Source organism: Dipodomys merriami, unplaced genomic scaffold (genome assembly GCF_024711535.1).
Source record: "Dipodomys merriami isolate MVZ:Mamm:240054 unplaced genomic scaffold, mDipMer1.0.p SCAF_35, whole genome shotgun sequence".
Lineage (NCBI taxonomy): Eukaryota > Metazoa > Chordata > Mammalia > Rodentia > Heteromyidae > Dipodomys > Dipodomys merriami.
The window spans coordinates 4,935,696-4,956,369 of NW_027205048.1; the positions used below are offsets into that span (position 1 = coordinate 4,935,696).

At 42.7% G+C, this 20,674-nt stretch overlaps 1 protein-coding gene across 5 annotated transcripts in view; it reads right to left on the reverse strand.

Annotated features, from left to right (window-relative positions):
• Positions 1-836: 836 nt before the first annotated feature.
• Gpam (glycerol-3-phosphate acyltransferase, mitochondrial) overlaps positions 837-20,674 on the reverse strand; it is a 69,885-nt gene continuing 50,047 nt past the window's right edge. For 4 of the 5 annotated variants that reach the window (XM_069987982.1, XM_069987983.1, XM_069987985.1 and 1 more), the window contains 10 exons: positions 18,678-18,763; positions 17,195-17,310; positions 14,436-14,506; positions 12,392-12,656; positions 11,767-11,909; positions 10,282-10,359; positions 9,294-9,434; positions 6,801-6,990; positions 5,550-5,608; positions 837-4,811 (listed from right to left, as the gene is read on the reverse strand). In XM_069987982.1, coding sequence (XP_069844083.1) covers positions 4,695-4,811; positions 5,550-5,608; positions 6,801-6,990; positions 9,294-9,434; positions 10,282-10,359; positions 11,767-11,909; positions 12,392-12,656; positions 14,436-14,506; positions 17,195-17,310; positions 18,678-18,763 — 1,266 coding nt within the window. In that variant the 3' untranslated portion in view covers positions 837-4,694. The remainder of the gene's footprint in view (positions 4,812-5,549; positions 5,609-6,800; positions 6,991-9,293; positions 9,435-10,281; positions 10,360-11,766; positions 11,910-12,391; positions 12,657-14,435; positions 14,507-17,194; positions 17,311-18,677; positions 18,764-20,674) is intronic. The other variant, XM_069987987.1, reaches the window with a different exon arrangement.

Sequence of the window (20,674 nt, forward strand, 5' to 3'; positions counted from 1 at the left end):
ACATTTGGCAGCTTTGACTCTCTCCTCCCGCTCAGCCCTCCCAAAGCTCAGCGCTAGTGAGCCATGGCAAAGCCCCACAGTTCCATCCTCCCTGCGTCCTAAGGCAAAACGCTGCCTGCGACTCCGCCTCTTTCACCATGCATTGGCCAATATCTTTATAAACTTAAATACAGTCTTTATAAACTTAAATATATAAATCCATGACAGAGAAGCTTGGCTGGAGGCATGGTTCAAGTGGTAGAGCGCCAACCTAGCAAGTATAAGGCCCTCAATTCAATCTCCAGTGCCATCAAAAACAAAACAAAACAAAAAGCCAGACACCGGTGGCTCACAGCTGTAATCCTACCTACTGAGGAGGCTGAGATCTGAGGATAGTGGTTCAAAGCCAGCATAGGTGGAGAAGTCTGTGGTCTCCAATTAATCAGTAAAGAACCAGAAGTAGAGCTGTGGTTCAAGTGGTAGAGCACCAGTCCTGAGTAAAAAGAGGCAAGCAAGAGTTCAAGACCCTGTGTTCAAGCACCAGTAGCAGCACAAATAATAAAACTATGACAGAGAAGCACCAGGCTTAGAGGAATCTTCAGAAATGCAAAGAACATTTCCTTTGTAAATACTAAGTAAACAGTAAGCACTAAGTAAATACTAAGTAAAAGGAGGAATTTCTATCTCCAAATGCTTCAGCAAACTTGAAAGATATGAACCAACAAAATAAACTGTACACACCTGTTTGTATCAGGTTATTTTTATACATAGTCATAAGATGCTATGTAAAAATCAAACAAGAACTGTATAATAAATTATGTAGGGTACTTTTAACAACACATCCAAGACATCAAGAATAGTTTCATTTTTTGGTTTATTAAAACAAAACTACATGTCTGTGCTTCTCACAATACATTATCAGGCATAAAAATCAACATTTCCAAGGAAAATTCATTCACAAAAATCACATAGTGTTATTTCACAATACTTTATAATAATTCTTTTTACAACAATCTAACATTTCTCTTTACAACATGCGAATACTTCAACACCTCCCATCAAGACATTTAGCCCTTTTGCTGTTTAGAAATAAGGTCAAGAGTCTCTTTCGAAGTGATCATTAGTCTATTAAACTGAAATGCCAGATGGCAACTCTCAACTATCTTAAAAAAAAAAAAAAAAAAAAAAAAAGGTTGACATCCCACAGTAAGTCTTATAAATTTCAAAGACAGGTCCTATCATTTCAAAATTCTAGATCTACCTACGGATAAAAATCTGCATTCAATTGTGCAACGTTTTCTACTAGATGGGAATAAAAATCTCTATTATTTAACTCCAATTAATTCTGCTTTGGGTAAACATGTTTTTAAAAGCCAGGCTGATGGGTGGCCAGTCTTTCCATCAAAGGAAGGGATTCCTGCCACCTGCACCACCTGTACTACACCTTCAGTGCCTCTCCTTCCCACGGAAGAAACGTGCGGTCCATCCAGTGAGCCATCTGATGGGTCAAACACACACACACACACAAATCCTACCACAGTGCCGTCTACTCATTACTGTTTTGACTAAAGAACCACCTAAGGAAGAATTTCCCAAAATGTTTCCATGAGATACTAAGTGAGTAGGTTCAGAGGTGTCCCAGAGAGGGAAAAGTTCCTGAGGTCAATAGTTTGGGAAACGCTAGGTTAACCGGGCTTTGCAGAGCCCTTACTTCACTGAGGTGGACTTTGCTTCCAGGCGTTTCTGAGTAGAGCTTTCTCTGAAAGTCTGGTACATGTGAGGAAATGCCCTCCCCGCCAGGGCACAGGAAGCCCCAGCCTGAGCTTCTACTCATAGCCATCTGGGTGTTTTCTCTTCCCATTCCCTTGACTGGATATGATATAACACCTTTATGAAAAAAGACATTGTGCTCTCTCTGTTCTCGTTTTTTATTTTACTTTTTCTTAACATTTTAAAGAGTAAAAATTCCTTCTTCCTTTCTGAATTACTTAGGACATTCTCACTTGAAAAAGCAAAGTGAGATTTCATATTGCTTATTACTAGGTTTTTAATTTTTTTATTGTTTTTCACTTTGCTCACAGTCTTCCCCTGAAGGACATGCATTTCCCTTTTGCAGAAATGCAGGAGAGTAAACTGTAACAAAGTATTTACAAGCACCTAGTTGGGTTAACCTTATGAAGAAGCTACCTGCTGTTAAAAAACAACCAGGATGCATCTATTAGCAAAACAGTGCTACCTAGAAGCTTTATTGTGATGACTTAGTATTCAGTAATGAGGCACTGAAGGATGAGTTGTGCAAAACTTAACTCAAGGATCCGCTTATCTAGATGAACACAACTTTGGTTGAAATTTATTTTCTTCCTTAAAAAAGGTTTTCAAAGCACCAGTTAATTACCGAAAAAAAAAAAGCATGCATATTTATCCTCACAGTGAGTCAAGTGGCAAAAGAGCAAGCAGAGTGCATTCCCCAAAGCGTCAGATTGAACTTCTCAAAAACAGAGGAACCAAAAGGGAAAACAAAGCTTGGGCTGGCAAGACAGCTGCGATCTGCACGCAGTGAGACCCAGGGGGAGTCAGTCTCAGCGCTGAACTTCCAGCCAATTAACAGAGTGATTCTTAGTTTACAACTTGGAGTATGGGAAGAGAGAGAGAGAGAGACAGACAGACAGACAAACACAGACAGAGAGAGACTGCGAGAGAGAGACTGCAAGAGAGAGAGAGAGAGAGAGAAGGGGGAGTGGAGTGTCTGATTGCCCAGATAAGGAATGCAGGCAGGGGCAGAGCAGATGCCCGGATGTGCCCAGGAGCAGTGCAGAGGCGTGAGGTACGCTACCCCAGTTAGTGAAAAGGAAGGTTTAGTGGTGACTCTGCCACTCCACACCAGAGCCACTGCCTCTGACAGTGGCGCCTGGGACCAGAGCTCCAACAACAGTCTAGAAAACATGCATTTCCCAAGCCGACTTGGAGAAGCCCAGGGAAGCATGGCGGCAGGGCTCCCACAGGGCACCTCCGATGGCGAAAGGCCAATCCCCAGCTCCAGATGCTCACCCCTCTGGCATGGCGCATGGCGCATGTTTAAAATCCAAGCCCAGGACAGTACTAATTCTATCCTCAACACTTTGATACTAAATTCGAAGAATCTATGCAACATGGACCAGGAAAAAAAAATGCCTTCTGGTTCCACACTATTGGGTAGATAGGACAATAAATTGTTAGAAAAAAATGTAACATTACATGAAGATTAAGAAATCACCATAATCACAAGGAACAAACGATTAGACTCCCTGCTCACACACACAAAAAGTACCTACTCATAAACAGACAAATTTTCACAATTACTTGCTTCTGTGTCATTGGGGTGGGCATATAACACATAGATTTCTGAAGAGATAAAAAGGCTACTTTTCTTTTCCTCAAAGCTAAAAATCTATAAATGTCTCCAACCATTTACCACTCAGCAGCATCAGCACATACACTGCAGAACTCCTGTGAGCAGCAGGCACCCGGACCGGGATGCAGCATACAGTGTGTGCAGTACATGAGTCAGTCAGTGGTCTGCAGCTAGACCACAATAACAGTCTGTCCAGCTGAGCTAATCGACTGAGTACAGTCACTGCCTAGAAAACAGCTGTACCCATGGGAGGCGGATCCTTTCCAACTGAGAGGTGGGAAAAAGTCCAGCTATAAAACAGGAGTCATGTCTAAACACTTGCTGGTCATTGAACTCAATGGCACTTTATCATATGAGCAAAATCATTTGGTACCAATTTTCTGGTGTGTGCACCTTGAATTCTACCAGGCAGAATTCCTTGTCTAAGCACAACATCTCAACTCCTTAACCTAAATGAATACTATCTTTTTTTTGTCAACAACTGAAACACTTTCTGCGTCTGGCCACAAGAGGCAGCACAGCAATACCTGGGTAATGCCTGGGTATGTTGTATTTCAGCTCATTTGCTGAGGGGATGAAGGGGGCTCCCAAGGTACAATCCAGCTACCATGGACGAAGCTAGAACTAAAAAGAAGTGGAGGGGCTGGGCACCCCGTAGCTCACGCCTGTAATCCTAGCTACTCAGGAGGCTGAGATCTGAGGAGCACGGTTCAAAGCCAGCCCCAGCAGGAAAGTCCGTGAAACTCTTATCTCCAATTAACCACCAGAAAACCAGAAGTGGTGCTGTGGCTCACGTGGTAGAGCACTAGCCTTGAGCTGAAGAGCTGAGGGACAGCGCCCAGGCCCAGAGTTCAAACCCTATGACTGACAAAAAAAAAAAAAAAAAAAAGGAAGTGGAGGAATGGCCCAATGTTCTTCAAGGAAGCATTAATTATGAATCAGAAAACAGCATGATGTGTAATTCACAAGAGTCAGATCTCCAAGACAACTATGCATTGGTGTCCATCACAGTAATTAGTCCTTAAAAGTTGTACTTAAAAGGTGAATCTTTAATCAACTCCAAAATAATTTATTGAGGCTTCATCTAGCAATCTACTGATTACGAGCTGCGAAGGGGGGGCTGAGGCCCTGAAGGTCATGTGCAGGCCACTGCGTTGGAGTTGGGAAGAGCACAGGTCCCGAGGGCAGAAGGCACTTTTCTTCCAGGAGGCCCCTCGGGCGGGGCGGGCCTGCCGTGGCCGTGGCACTGCCACTCTCAGACTGCGCCGGAGCCTAAGCGGCACTCATCTCCAGCCCTTCATCCGTAAGAGGTGCCACAAATTACCTACAGCACCACAAAACTCAGAATATATTCTAGAAGTTTTTGCCGGTTGCACTGAGGTAGGAAAGTGCTGCTCAGTTCTAAAACAGATACTTTCTTTTGCTTGGTTTCTTTGAACACCTGAAGAGAAAGTTTAAAGTAAATTAAAGCAGAAAAAACGGGGGGGGGGGACTTTATTTTGTCATCAACCCTTGACGTACAAGGCAGTGAAGGCATACCCAAGTGCAAGCGTGGACGGGGAGGCAAGTGAGCGTGAAGTGGGGGTTGTAGGGGAGGTGGTCTTGACTGAAATCCCTTCATTAACTTCAGAATTGATGTTAGAACAAAGCGCCTCCCACCCCAGTCCCTTTCCAAAGGTCACTGGAGGAAGTGCAGGTATGGCTCAAGTGCCAGCCTTGAGCAAAAAAAGCCAAGAGAGCTGAAGGCCCTGAGTTCAAGGCCCAGTATCAGCCCCCAAATCAAAGGTCACAGTAGCTCTGTAGAGCACATGGCCTGCATGACAGGTGAGGGCAAAGGATCCCTGAAGACAATACTAGCAAAAACACAAGACAAGGGCAAGAAATCTCTGGAATACCATGTGCAGAGGTATTCTGAGATCCATGGATATCTGCCACACAGACACAGCTGGGGTAGGAATGAGAACCAGTGCTCAGGCTATTGAAATAAATCTGCACTGATTGGCCTCATCCCCCACAAACCCCACCCCGACCTTCATTCCTAGACACACTCTCCCACTTAACCCAGGAAAAGCACTTCCCTGGGTTCTTCCCCACAGCAATCAATGGCAGCACAAGTAGACTGGATCTAAAGAGAACAAAACTAGCGCTTACTTGTGTGTCATAAGTACTGGATACCTACCCCAATATCCTTAAACATTTTCACAGCATTCTTCACAAGACAATATGTGGCGCTCTCGGCTGCAGAGAAACAAGGCCTTGTTAATGCCGAGGCCCAGGCCACAAGTCTGGGTGAGGTGTAAGCAAGATGGTGGCATGCTCCACTTCTGTGGCTGACTACTGGGTAACTCTCTCTCAAATGTTGTGTTGCCTTGTCATTTACTAAGGGAAAACAGGGAGAATGGGGGGGGGGGGAGGAAGGGGAGATGGAGGGAGAAGAGGAAGGGAAAGAGCAATACCCAAAGCATTCACCCTGCAAGGGTTGTGAGACTCAAACAAGGAAATATGTTAAACTTCCTTTAAACTCCCTGGGGATGCTCAGGGATTCTCACACCTGTGACCCAGGTCTAGAAGGCAGCAAATAAGACTGTGAACCTGTGAGTGGCTCACATCTGTAATCCTAGCTAGAGTCCGCTTGTGAGTCAAAGACCTGAGGACTAGGGTTTGAAACAAGGTTCAAAAATCTCTAATTAATCAATCACTAAAAAGGCTGGAAATGAAGCTGGGGCTCAAGTGGTAGAGCACCAGCCTTGAGTAAAAACACTAAGGGACAGTGCCAAGGCCCTCCATTCAAGCCCCAATATTGTCTCACACACACACACATACACACACAAACACACATACACACACACACACAAAACAAAACAAAACAAAAAGTAGTATGGCTCAAGTGGTAGAGCACTAGCCTTGAGTGCCAAAGCTAAGTGAGAGCACAAGGCCCTGAGGTCAAGCCCCAGTACTGGCACAAAATGAAAAAGAATTGTAAACCTGAGTCTGTGCACTGACTAGCCAGGACTGGACAGTTTTCTCATGTGTAAAGTAAACAATGGGGTGGATATCTCCAGATCCCTGCTGATTCTGATCCTGATTCTCCTCAGGAATGATATCTACATGAGCACGGGTGTCCAAGCACACACACACAAAAGTGTGGAGTCATACCTTGCAGTGTCCTAAACTGCAACAACCCAAGCAGCCACCACCAGCAGAAGGAATAAAATGTGCAACACTACACAGCAACAGAAAAAAATGAAAGTGCACACAACATGTATGAATCTCACAGACAGTGCGAGGTAAAGAAGGCCAGACATAGAGTGTGTAAGTGTATCATTTAATTCATGTAGCATACCAAGGCAGAGGTCAGGATAAGTTTGCATTTCCTCCAATTTTCTACAAATACCAGTGGATTTATAAAAGAAACACTGATTTGACATACCATACACAGCGATATTCCGTTCTGTCCTGGTTATGAGGAACTTGTGCAGTTTCTGCAGGTACTCGGGCTCGGCGACAGGACCGCTGAAGTTGTGGATGAAGGTGGCGGCAGAGCTGTAGGCCTCCAGCAGGGGCCCAAGAAGCCTCTGCAGGAAGGCGATGAACTGCTGGTGCTCCTTGGACTGACTCACCTGTAAGCACAAGCCCAGGGGGAAGAGTCACAGGAAAGGCTCAGGAGAAGCGAGGGCCAGCGAAAATGACCACATGCACTCTGTGTGCTGACAATCTCTTTAGGAGACAAAGGCCAATGCGGATGTGGGCTCTTAATTTCCATTGTTCCTTTTTATAGTGTTTGAGGCTAATGTGCACAGAACATCGGCTGTCTGACGTAATTATGACACTGTTATCATTGAAAACAACTGGGTTTGTGCCCTCCAGGTTTTGAGTCCTTGACTCAACAGCCAGTCAGTAAGAAGAATAAGCCACTCAAGTGGGCCTAAGGCATGACCACCACCACACCATCAGCTCAGCCCTCACTTGCAACCACATTCTACCTCCCCTACATGTCCGGCACCATGGAGAAGGACAGCCACAGTGAAGACGCTTTGTAGTAGGAGAGGGGGACTCAGTGTGACCCCAAAACACAAAGAAAGGTTCACTGGTGCCTCTGGAGTATGGAAGCAAGACCACTGCCCAATGGTGAAAGCCACACTATCCTGCTAGGGAAGGAGTGGATACCCAAGTGTTGTTTGGAAATAAAACCACTGTCTTGGTGCTTGCTGGACAGATTTCTGGCTGAGGACCCATTCTTCTGCAGAAGTCACTTTTGCTGAGACAATTCTTTATTTTCATGTTTATTGTGACTCCAGTGGTTCTTGGAGTGCATAGTTATAACAATTTGGTGGCTCATCTGGGGTCTTTCCATCTGTGAAAGAAGCCTGGAAGCCCTTTTCCCAAGGGAGATGCGTCCCTCTGCCTTGTTGCAGAGGCCCTGGGGTATTGGGCCATTGGTGTTCTTGGATTGGAAATCCATCAGAGGCCTGAATTCTCTCAGCAACATGGAGAAAGGGAGCTTCAGCGAGTATCACAGCAACATAGCAATTTCATGTACAAACTCAGACAAGAAATGCCACCACCATTGATGGCACAGTATTTCTTGGTGACAGGGAGATTGAGCATCTAGGTTGTGAGACATCTCCAGGGACCAGCTGTACAAGAAACCTCCCCTGTGGAGGGGGATAAGTACAACAGGGGTGCACAGGAAATCTCCAATAAGGGGGCTAAGTGCACAGGAAAGCCTAGGCATGGAAACATGCCTAAAATGGGAATAGAATTCTAGGCCTAGGGAAACAAAAGTGGGGCTAAGGAGGTTCCTTTGGGTATTTCCCTGGGTGTCTATTGGGAAATGTTAAATTCAGCATGCTAATGTATGGTTGAGTTCTCTATCATTGTCTTTCTTAACAGCCTGTCCTTAGTAGAGGTTCTAAATGTTGTTGGCATCTTCCTCAGGTGTATCTACCTATTCATGGCTGAAATATGGGTGCTACTCTACCATGGCATGTTTTTTCTTAGTGTTTATTGTTGCAAATTTCTAAGAGGTTTGTGTTCTCTGTTCTGGGTCTTTGTGTGGTGTGTTATGTGGTTTCTATAGTCAATTCAGAAGTCCTGTGGCTATGGAACTAAGAGGGAACTTCAGGAATTTCTAAGACTGCTTGAGTGAGTCCAATCCTATGACTTTAGGAAACACTACTATTTCAAAGGAAGAGTCTAACCCTTTAAGTTGGACATTAAGGAAATTCCAGACAATAGAGGACTTAGGGCAGTCCTTAGTTACAGCTCCTGCATTTTCTTATCCTCTTTGGAGAAGTTTCATTTCTTTTCCAAAGTGGACAAAGAAACTGCCCTTGAAGTTCTTCCTACAATGAACAATAGCTGGCAGATTAAGGCCAGAGTCTCAGGACAGAGTTAAGGTATTTGTGGATGGTTCCTCCAGGATGACACAGGGAAAAGACATGATGGGTGTTCAGTGGTGGCTGCATTTAAATTAAGGATTATTAACTTGGGGAGATTGCCTAGCAACCGATCAAACGTGTGAGCTGTTTGCACTCAGACTTGAAAGGGGGGAACAATGTATATTGATTATGAATATACATTCGGTATGATATATATCTTTGAGAAATATGGGCTGAGAGGGGATTAATTAAAAGAAACAAATCTTTAAAAAAAATACTGTCTCATGGGGAGGGAAGAGCTCTGTGCCTATGTGCTTCCTGGGAGGGTGGTGAAGGTGCCAGTAGCCTTCCTCTGGGACGGTGCAGCGCTGGCTTGTCTTTCCACTGAGCTCAAATGCTTTGACCGTCATGACTAGGCATAAGCACTCGGGCTTGTCAGTGGTGCTTTAGCTATGAATGAGTCACAAGAAGCCTAGTTTATCGAACTGCAACAAGACCTCACCTCATCACTGTAATGTACCCAGAACTCTTCACCAACGCACCTTCAGGTAGCAATCCCGCTGCTCCTCCCCAAAGTCGCTGTCTTCGTCTTCTTCACCGCTTCTCCAGTTCAAAGGCTGAGGGAGCTTCTTGTCCCACTGCTGCTCTGCAAGACCAGGACTGATATCTTCCTGGTCATCTTGCTATGCCAAGGAGGCGGCCAACAGTAAATACATATGCACGGGCCCACAAACATCACCCAGGGAGACCCCAAAGCGGCCCTCCCCTCTGGCTCTTCTCAACCTTCTCTGAGGGTCATTCCACACACCAATCCAGGTGCTCTCCAAACCCATACCTCAGGAGAAAACAAGGGAGAAACGGGACAGGGAGAGGAGCTACCAGACAAATAAATGTCTTTTCAGATCTTCTAAATAGATGCCTACTTCCTCAGGACTTTCCCTCGTCACTAAATCTACAAGTTAAAACCCTCAGAAAAGAAGACTTGGGATGGACAAGCCCTAAGAACACTGATATACATGGCTGCTCATCCCAGAAGGGGACTTTCGCAGGTCACAGTCAAGATGTATTTTAGACAACACCATTTCTGCAAAGGGAATTAAACAAATTTGCTCTCTCATTCTTGTTTTTCTTCTTTCTTATCTGGACAGAACTACCTGGCAAATGTAACAAATTTGTTTAAATAATGAGTAGAAATATTGGTCTAAATAATTGAAAAGATAAGGAACTCTGGGCTCCAGTGGCTTATGCCAAGCTACTCCAGAGGCTGAGACCTGAGGATCACAGTTCAAAGCCAGTGAGGCAAGAAAGTCCATGAGACACATAACTGCAACAAACTACTTAGACAAAGCTGGAAGGGGAGCTGTGACTCAAATGGTAGAGTGCTAGCCTTGAGCAAAGGAAGTTCAGGGGCATCACCCAGGCCCTGAGTTCAAGCCTCAGGACAGGCTAAAATAAGGGGAGAAGGGGAGAAGAAAAGATAAGGAACATGAACTTAAATACAGGCGAATAAAAGGAGGCTCTTCCTCTTACCTCTGCCACAGTAAGAATTCCATACTGGATAAACCTTCCCACTGTTTCATGGCAAACTTGGTAAAATGTCTGGCAGGGCTGAAAAGAACAGTCATTAAAACATAAATGTCACTGGCCCATACTGCACAAAGAGGCTGCTAAATCCTTCCACTCTACCATCTCATCTACTGTCTTGGTAAATCGTATGATTCTTCATGCCCATTTGATATATACATGCTCATGAACAAAGCACAGGAATGCCCTTTTCCAACAGGCAGTGCACCTGATGCAGCACTACCTGCAGAGGGCACTCCTGAACTAGATTCTGTCTCCCAATGGAGCAAGTTCTTTTGCTTTTTGAAGACGATCTGTCAAAGCTATTAAAGATTGTCCACAAGCCAGTGGCTCATGCCTGTAATCCTAGCTACTCAGGAGGCTGAGATCTAAGGACTGTGGTTCAAAGCCAGCCCAGGCAGGAAAGTCCATGAGACTCTTATCTCCAATAAAACCACAAGAAAACTGGAAGTGGTGCTGTGGCTCAAGAGGTAGAACACTCGCCTTGAGCTGAAGAGCTAAGGGACAGCACCCAAGCCCAGAGTTCAAGCCCAATGACTGACAAAAAAAAAAAAAAAAAAAGATTGTCCACAAAAGCAGTAAGGAGATGTAACATTCCAATAATAAAAAAAAGACCCGTGGAAAGGATGAGGCTTAGGATCCTTATCTGTCCACACGCATTCCCTGACTGCTACAGGTTCCCAGTAGGAAGAGCAATGCACTACACACGAAGCAGATGTGGAGGAGGACATACTCAAAACACACGTGCCTGGAAATGTCCCAAGACATTCATTTAAGGGAAAATAACACTGGAGTTCAAACATAAATCCTACCTGATGATTTTGAGAGTCCAACATCTATTTTTCAAAATATGTGCCTCATTATAAACATCTAAGTGTGAAGATGTGATATAAATCTATACTTGTAGTGAAGGGCTTCAGTGAACTGAGCAGGACTTGAGTGATGATTTTTAAGGTTGCTCTGACTTTTTAAAAAATTATGATTATCTTTAAGTAGTTGTATAAAGGAGTTGCCACTTAACACAGCAGTTTATGAATACAATGCCTCTTGATCAATGTCACTCCTTTCAACATTCACACTGTCTCAACTTTTGTCATCTGCTATTGGATCCTCCATAGGTGAGTGTATCAATTACTAATGAGCTCACTACCCACTGGGGTCTCTTGCACAGTAGCCGCTCAGACTTTTGAGTCTTACCAGAGTAGGTGCTCAGTGTCTTTGGATCTCACCAATGGAGAACCTTGAGCAATCCACCCTATCCTACTCGGTGCCAGGGCACAGAGCCACAGAAATTCCACACTGGTTTTGTGGTCATTGACACCCACAGAAAGCTGGCCAAAAATTCTCTAAGAGATAAACAAAGGTGGGTCACCTCTCCACACAAAGGTTCAGAGAAAAGAGACAAGGTAACACAGAAGAGCCCTCACTCACAAGAGAGATGGTGCCTTCGTTGGAGAGCAGGTAGCACAGGCTGGCTGCCTTCCGCACCAGCTGCTCCTGGCTGATCAGGCTGCCGGGGGTGCTGGCAGACCCTCCTGAGCCCCTCTTACTCAGAATGGCATAAAGGCTGCAGGCTGAGAAAATAAAAACAACATTTAATGAACTTAACAGCACTGGGTCTCTCTATCTAAACAGATGGTTGACGTCAAAAACAATGGTTTGTGTGTGCTACAAATAACAGGGTAGAACCCAACAGGACTCTATTTCGATGATGCCACGGGATCCAGCCCCATCAAAGGTCTTCCTACCAGCTCAGCCCTCTGCATTATCTTAACACGTCCCCTCCACTCTCTTCTCTGCCTTGTGGACCTGCCATCGCAGTTAGATTTTCAGCTCCAAGGTAACAAGACTCCTTACTTGGCTTCCATAGTCAACATGCAACAGGGTAATTCGGTGAACTACATGGCAGCACAGCAGATTTTCATTTGAAAACCAAAACAACAAGGCACTCCCTCAAATAAGAGGCTGTTGTGTAAATCAAAGTAGACTCCACTCTGCGTTCCAGGTCCTTGGACACTGCAAGAAAATATCTGAGAATATCTGGGGGCCTGCTTACCTATGATGGCCTCCATGATAAAGACATGAAGCACCCCATTGCTATAGAAGTTGAGTTCGAAGACGGATGGGACAGTTGTGTTGGGAGTAATAAAAAACTCATCATTCCGGCTTGTGTGTGTGATGGTGACACAGTTTCCCAGAAGCTGTATGGCATGCATGACTACATCTTCTGAGTTTCCTGAGAAACCCAGGTCAAAGTCACGAGCCAGCACTTCCTCCTTCATCACAAAGAAGTCTTCCACCAGTGTAGAGAGATGGATGCCCTAAAGACAAAGAAGGAAATGGTCTCATAACAGCAGAAAACGGACTTTCTAAAGGCCAAGGCCAATGTTTCCCAACAAGCAAGATCCACTTGCCTTGACCTCCCCCACCTCACCACGGATGCCAACAGAAATAGGCCTGGACCACGAAACAGAACAAGTCAGAAAACCAATTCAAAAGCCGCTTCCCCTTTCCCCCTCACAAAGGTCATTTCATGAGAACACACCAGATGCCAAAGAACACTCTAGCCACAGGAGCAAGGGAGATCATAAAGGGAAGGGAAAGTAAAAGTGTTTATTTTTTTAAGCAAGGATTTTCTCCATTTTAAATATTTATCTGACAAGTATTTTGGGGGCCTATCTACTTGCCCTTGTCTGGTGTCAAGAACACAACTGGCCAGGTGGGAATGTAAACTTATTCAACCACTTTGGAAAGCAGTATACAGGTTCCTCAAAAGACTCCACATAGAGCTCCCCTATGACCCAGCAATCCCACTTTTGGGCATTTACCCAAACGATCACAAACAAGGCTATACTAAAGCTACCACCACAATGTTTATCACAGCATTATTTACCATAGCTAAGATATGGAACCACCCAGATGCCCCTCAGTAGATGAATGGATCAAGAAAATGTGATGTATATATATACAAAATGGAATTCTATGCCTCCATCAGAAAGAATGGCATCGCCCCATTTGTTAGGAAATGGAAAGACTTGGAAAAAATTATATTAAGTGAAGTAAGCCAGGCCCAAAGAAACATAGGTCCCATGGTTTCCCTTATTTGCAATTATTAGTGTACATCTAGGACAAGCAGAAAAGATCAAAAGCTATGTACCTATGACCATATAAGATGATGTTAAGCAAAATGAACCCCAAGACAGGGACACAAGTGGTTTTTTATTTCTTGCTATTGTTTTTAACATACTTATAATGTACTATGTGATTTTTTTTTGTTTCTTTGGTATGTTCCTCCCCCACGGTATAACCCGTTTCACTGTATTTGATTTGGATGTGCTGAATCTTGTATATACACTTTTCTAATTTGGGGAGGGGAAGGGAAAAAACAAAATGCTTAAATAGGGATACTGGTTGACCCATTATAACAATGAAATGTAGAAGACACTATGTTGAAAATGAACTTTACAACTTGTAGGGGGTTGGGAGGGAGGAGTTGGGGAGGTGGGGAAGGAAGGGATGGTAGGGGAAAAACAAAAGAGGATATAACAATGCTCGATAGGAAATGTACTCATTACCTTATTCATGTAACTGTAACCCCTCTGTACACTATTCTTACAATAAAAAATGTATTGAAAAAAAAAAAACACAACTGGCCAGGATAAATGTGCTCTCTCACCCTGAACAGCTTAGACAGATTAGCTGGGCTAAAACTCATGGTGAATTCCAAAGTACAAGTCAAATCACTTAGAAATGGTTCTCTCTCAGAATGCCAAGAGAGATGTCATTGAAATATATCCTCTTTATACTAATCATATTAACCAACGAATGTCATATTACTATGCATATGAGTCTTTTCTATGTACCTTTTTAAATTGTGTAATATAATGGGTTTCATTATGACATTTTCATACATGTGTACAATGTACCTCCATCATCTTCCTCCACCAGGTTTAGAAACTCTTTTGGACAGGGTCCTAGGCTAATGTCGCTTTTTACCCCACAGTACTAGCAGAAACAGGAGAAATCTACCCTGGATAAGTAGACAGCTGGCAAAACATCTCGGACTATCTCCTGAACTACCGGTGGCGCTGCGGACATACCTGCCTGTGTCTGTAGAGGAGAAGGCAGGCCACGATGTGGGTGGACATAATGGCACAAGACTTGCTAGCAGCTGGAAGGCAAACACAGAGCTTTATTTGTACTTTCTTTTCATTTAAAACAAGAAGTATTTAAAGCTACAAAAGTCCTGACTACCACAATTTCCATAATTGCATTTGCCACTGGAAACACAACTGGATTTCCCAGTGTTCTGTGCACCAGACCCTTCCCGGAGATCACTGCTCATCATGCCACAGCCTGAGTCAGGTCCACTTCAATCCAGGCCAATGGGATTATGCTATTGAATGACCAAAATATGCCTTTATTGAAAGGCCAAGACATAATAATAATAATAATAATAATAATAATAATAATAATAATAATAATAATAATGTAGTGACTCTACATCACTCTCTTACAGATATCTACCACATCAAAATGAAGGTACAGTAAAAAACCAAAAGAGGATTTGGAGTTAGAATAAAGTGAACTCCAGTCCTAACTTCTACAATAATTTTATGACTTCAGGCAAATTACACAAATTCCTGAGCCTTAGTTTGAAACTTCTATCCAGCCCAGGGGGCCAGCGAGTTCACCATTGTGAGTGTTCAGACTGAGCTCATAAGGGAAGTATATTGGTTTAATTTCTTCTTTGCATCCTAGCCCAGTTAGGTAGAGAGGGAGTAGAAACTCAAGTGAAAACACCAATACTGCATAATCTAACGCTCTGAATATGTATAGAATGATCATCGTATAGATCAATTACGTGAATGACCCAAGAATAATCTCAAATGATGATGTCATTTGTGAGTTTTCTGGGAGATGACAATGAAAACTGACAGCTTCCGTGTGTGAAAAAAAGAAATAAAAGAATGCAGTTACATATTTCATCGTTCTAGCAATGCAAAGTACCATATTTCTAACAATTACAAAGACTTTTTATAAAGAGTTCTTTATAAAAATAAATGTATTATAAGTGAAAAACAGCACAACACAAAGCTATTAAAGTATCTGTAGAGATTAAACAGCAACATCACTTGTTATCTGGGTAATGGATATATTTCACCTTCATTTTCCAGCCCTTCAAGTAACAGGAAGAACTTAGTTAGCATCCAGATCTTAGGCAAAGGAAACACACAATCAACTGTCCTTAAAAATACAATGACGTGGGGCTAGGAAGGTGGCTTAGTGGCGGAGTGCTTGCCTTGCATACATGAGGCCCTGGGTTCAATTCCTCAGCACCACATAAGCAAAAAAGAAAAAAAGCCAGAAGAAGCGCTGTGGCTCAAGTGGTAGAGCGCTAGCCTTGAGCTGAATTGCTGAGGGACAGCGCCCAGGCCCAGAGTTCAGGCCTCACGACCGACAAAATAAAACAACAACCAATGATGTGATCTGGGGATCACAGATGGCTCAGAGACAGAGCATTTGCCTAGCAAGTGTGCATTCATGCATTGAGCTACAGCACTGTGAACAGAAGAGAGAAAGGGAAAAGGGAAGGAGAAGGAAAGAAAGGAGGAAGGGGAGGAGGGAGTGAGAAAGAAGGAAGGAGATTTTTAAAAAGGAGGGAGAGATTAAGAAAGAAAAGAAAGAAGGAAAGGAGGGAGTGAATGAGGGATGGAAGAAAGGAAGAGAGGGAAGAAGGGAGGTTCCCGTGGCTGGGAGTCAAACAGGAAAAGGAACTGCTAGAAGGGAAGGAGCAAGCTGAGGGGAAGGGTCCTCCAGGACAGTGTGGGCAGGAATTGCTCACAGCCTGACCTAGACATGGCTGCAGGAATGTCCAGAAGTTCCCGCAGGGGCTCAGCACCAAGACAGCATGGTGCTGCTGTCTGGGATTCTAAAGCACCCTCTACAACAGTTCCCAGTGATGCACTATTTATGGCTGGGGCATAATGCCTTCAGTTCATATTCTTCAGGGCCACTCCAACTTAGGTATTTATACACAACTATTCCATGGAGAGGAGCAGAAGCTATCTGAGTGCAGAATCACTAGGGACCCATTTGTATTCCCCATAGCTCAAACCAAGCTTCAGGATTAATAGTCGCTCAATGTTTACTGAATAAGATACCCAAGGGGTTGGAGGAGAAAGAGATCTTCAACTATAAACCTAGATGATATACCACACATAATTCAAGACACCTATTCAGCCTGGCACCAGAAGCTCCCACATGTCTGTAATCTTATCTACTCAGGAGGCTGAGATCTGAGTATCATGGTTTGAAGCCAGCCCAGGCAGAAAAGTATCTGTAAGACTATTATATCCAATAAACTACTCAAAAAAGTCCAAAGTGGCACTGTGCTCAAGTGGTAAAGTAGTTGCCTTGAGCACAAAGCAGCTCAGGGAAAGCACCTGTCCCTAAGTTCAAGCCCAAAGACCACCACCAACAAAAACAAATATTCAGGGTGGGGGCATGGCCCAAATAGTACAGCACTTGCCTAGCAAGTGAGAGATACTGTGTTCAAACCACAGCACCACAAAAAGAAAAAGAAAAAAAAAGAATACCCAAGGAACCATAAGCAAAAGGAGCCACACCTCATTTTGACAAAACTATTGTTTTAAGAGCACAGGTACTATCCCATGACACCTACAGCATGAGGCACTACACACTTCAAACCTCTAGTGTTCTTTCCAAAACTTTAACTGTCACCTTCTGGAGATTAAGTAATAGACCTAGTAGAAGAAATTACCCCCAGTAACCTGCAGCGTTTCCACTGTGCCACATGGATTCTGAGCTGAAGAATTCAGTTTGGAATTGTACTCACTGAAGAGAATGTGTTCCGCCAGATTTGCAATCAGCCTTCGTCGAAAGGATTCATCGGCTGCATTCCGAGACTCATTACTAGACGTGTCTACACCTTCATCAGCAGCATCATTAGGTCTGAAATGATTGTAAAATCATCACCCCTGTATCCCCAATCTTTTACAAGGCAAATGACATGGGATTAAGTCTACAAATATATAGATACTTCAAATTCCTACAGACTTCTCACTTACACCACAAATAGGTTGTTACTATGGATTGTTTCCCATCATAACATACTTTATTAGATTTTATATACTGTCCTGAACTAAATATGTTATTTAGTTATGACTACATATGTTATTTGGTTGTTGGCACATTGCTTCCAAAGATGATTAGCAGAAAAAAAATGAAGAAAATAGATGTCACATTTTCAAACACATCTGCAAATAATGCTTCCACCTATTAAAGGAAGAGCTTCTTATACAATTCAATTTGAATTCTGAAAATTCAAATAGCACAAAATCTTACATGTTTCATTTATACATGACATATATAACCTAAGTTACTACAAAGAATTTAGTTCAAACATTCGAAAACATAAATCAAAACTTCCATATAATTCACAAATCAAAACTATTTTATATGCAAATCATCAAAAAACCCAAATACACATTTTCACAACCGTTAGCAGATCAAAGGAAAAGTTAGTCCCATGAGGAAATGAGCAAGAATAATATTCTATTTATTAGCACATATACAATATTGCAGCTTTCTCTACATATGCATATAACGTATTTCAATCACATGCATATCTATTACTCTTTCTATTCCCTTCCTTTCGTTTATAATTTTTTGCAATAGATAATGGGCTCCATTAGGCTATTTTCTTTCTTTCCTTCCTTTCCTTCCTTCCTTCCTTCCTTCCTTCCTTCCTTCCTTCCTTCCTTCCTTCCTTCCTTCCTTTCTTTCTTTCTTTCTTTCTTTTTTTGTTGTTCATGGAGCTTGAACTCTGGGCCTGGGTGCTGTCCCTCAGCTCTTCAGCTCAAGGCAAGTGCTCTACCACTTGAGTCACAGCACCACTCCGGTTTTCTGGTGGTCTATTGGAGATAAGAGTTTCACAGACTTTCCTGCTAGGACTGGCTTTGAACCACGATCCTCAGATCTCAGCCTCCTGAGTAGTTAGGATTATAGGCGTGAGCCACCGGTACCCTGCTTAGGCTATTTTCATGCATGCAAATAATATACATCAATAATTTTAAACCCCTCCCCTTAGCTTCTCCCCCTTCCCACTGACTGGTTCCACCCCCTCCTTTTACATTTATGTCATACATATTTACATCTAGATTCTGTATATGAGAGGAAACATAGCATATTTGTTTTTTTGAGTTTGCCTTATTTTGAAAAGACATGTCCTTTTAATATTAACCTATTTTTATATGCAAAATAAGAAGTAATAGTTATTTGATAGCTTAGTTAATATAAAAAATTTATGCAAATCTTACCTTGAAGGAAGTATCACTGGTAACAATGCTTGCTCCAAAGAATGGGGAGCAGACACAGGTTTCTGACTTTGGCTTTCTAAATACTCCTGGAAAAAAAAAAAAAAGACAAGAACATGAGGAATACTCTTGTTGTCTTACTTTCCTATCAACATATAACATGTATTTTGACTTTCAAAGGTTAAAAGTAACCAAATGCCATTGGCTGGTGCCTGTAATCCTAGCTACTAGGAGGCTGAGATCTGAGGATTGTGGTTCAAAGCCAGCCAGATCAGGAAAGTCTGTAATACTCTTATCACCAGTTAACTACCCATAAGCCAGAAGTGCAGTTGTGGCTCAAGTAGTAGAGTGCTAGCCATGAGCAAAAAATCTCAGAGACAGCACCCACACCCTAAGTTATAGCCCCAAAACTCACACACACACACACACACACACACACACACACATCACACACATCACACACATCACACACACACACACACACACACACACACATCACACACATCACACAATGGTTAAAGGGAGATATTTAGAAAACAGGTCATGGTAAAAAGTTTAGAAATACTTTCTATATCTAAAGCATGTCCAAAATAAGTCATAAACAGTTAGGGAGCCTGGAGTTTAGGAATGGAACATATAAAGAATAGATGATTAGTAAATAAAATAAATCATATTAAGTGAAGTAAGCCAGGCCCATGGTTTCCCTTATTTGCAATAACTAGTATATGTCTGAGACAAGCAGAAACGGTCAGATAACTTGATGTTAAGTGAAATGAACCCCAAGGTAAGGACTCAGTGGTTTTTCTTTCTTGCTATTGTTTCTAACATATTTATAAGGTGATTTCTTTGTTGCTTTGTATGTCCCTCCCCCACGGTATAACTGCTGTTTTCACTGTATTTGATGTTGGTATAATTTGGGGAGGGGAAGGGCAAAAACATTGTTTAAATAGGGATATAGGTGGGTCCATTGCAACAATGAAATGTACAAGGTACTATGTCAAAAAACGAACTTTACAACTTTGGTGTGTGTGGGGGGGTGTTGGTAAGGGGAAACAAAGGAGGAGGCAACAATGTTTGATAAGAAATGTACTCATTACCTTGCTCATGTAATTGTAACCCTTTGTTTGGTATTTTCACAATAAAAAAAACTTACTAATAACCTGACTTTTGTTTGGAAACTATATTACTCCAAAATTAGTAACACTGATAACTGAGACAACCACATTTGGAGGAAATCTGGCAATCTGAGGCCCGTAATACTTAATAAAAGCGCAATACCAAAGTGAATTGTTCTCTATTCTCCAATAGAGAAGCTGTGTGATCATTTAAAAAAATAAAAGACCAAGAACAAGTAAGAAATGGTACAGTTCCTCCACGGTTAAAACGCAGAAGGCCAGAAAGAATCCATGTAGCAGTAGAATCTTCTTTTCCATTTGTAGGAGAGGGGATTGAACACAGGCCCTACTAGTTAGGCAAGGGTTCTACCATTTCAGCTAAACCTCCTGCTATAGTGTAAAGCCTTTTTCTTAGCTCATATTCTTGTAAAAGTAGATGTAGAACAGGAGAGTCAGGACCTCTGCTCCTGCATCAGTTTCTTACCTATACCTTTCTCTGTTCTCTCTCCTTTATTCAATTTGAAAATCAAAGGAATTTAAGATGGCGGGATCTCAGGGAACTGGCAGTCCCAGGCTTTTAATGAGATTGGAATTCCCCTTGGGGTTTTAGAATACTGGATCCTGCTTTAGCATACAGCATCATCCTATCCATTTTATCTGGATTTTAGGGGGAGTGTTTTAAGTATTTTTTAAAAATTCCCCCTAAATGCAATACCTATTAAACTTTAAAACATAATACAGGACACCAACATGTATCATAAAGTACTATGCAAGAGTCTCATGATTTTTTTTTTCTTTTGTTAATTGTGGGGCTTGAATTCAGAGCCTGGGCAACTGTCCCTGAGCCTCCTTGTATTCAAGGCTAGAACTGAGCCACAGTGCCAC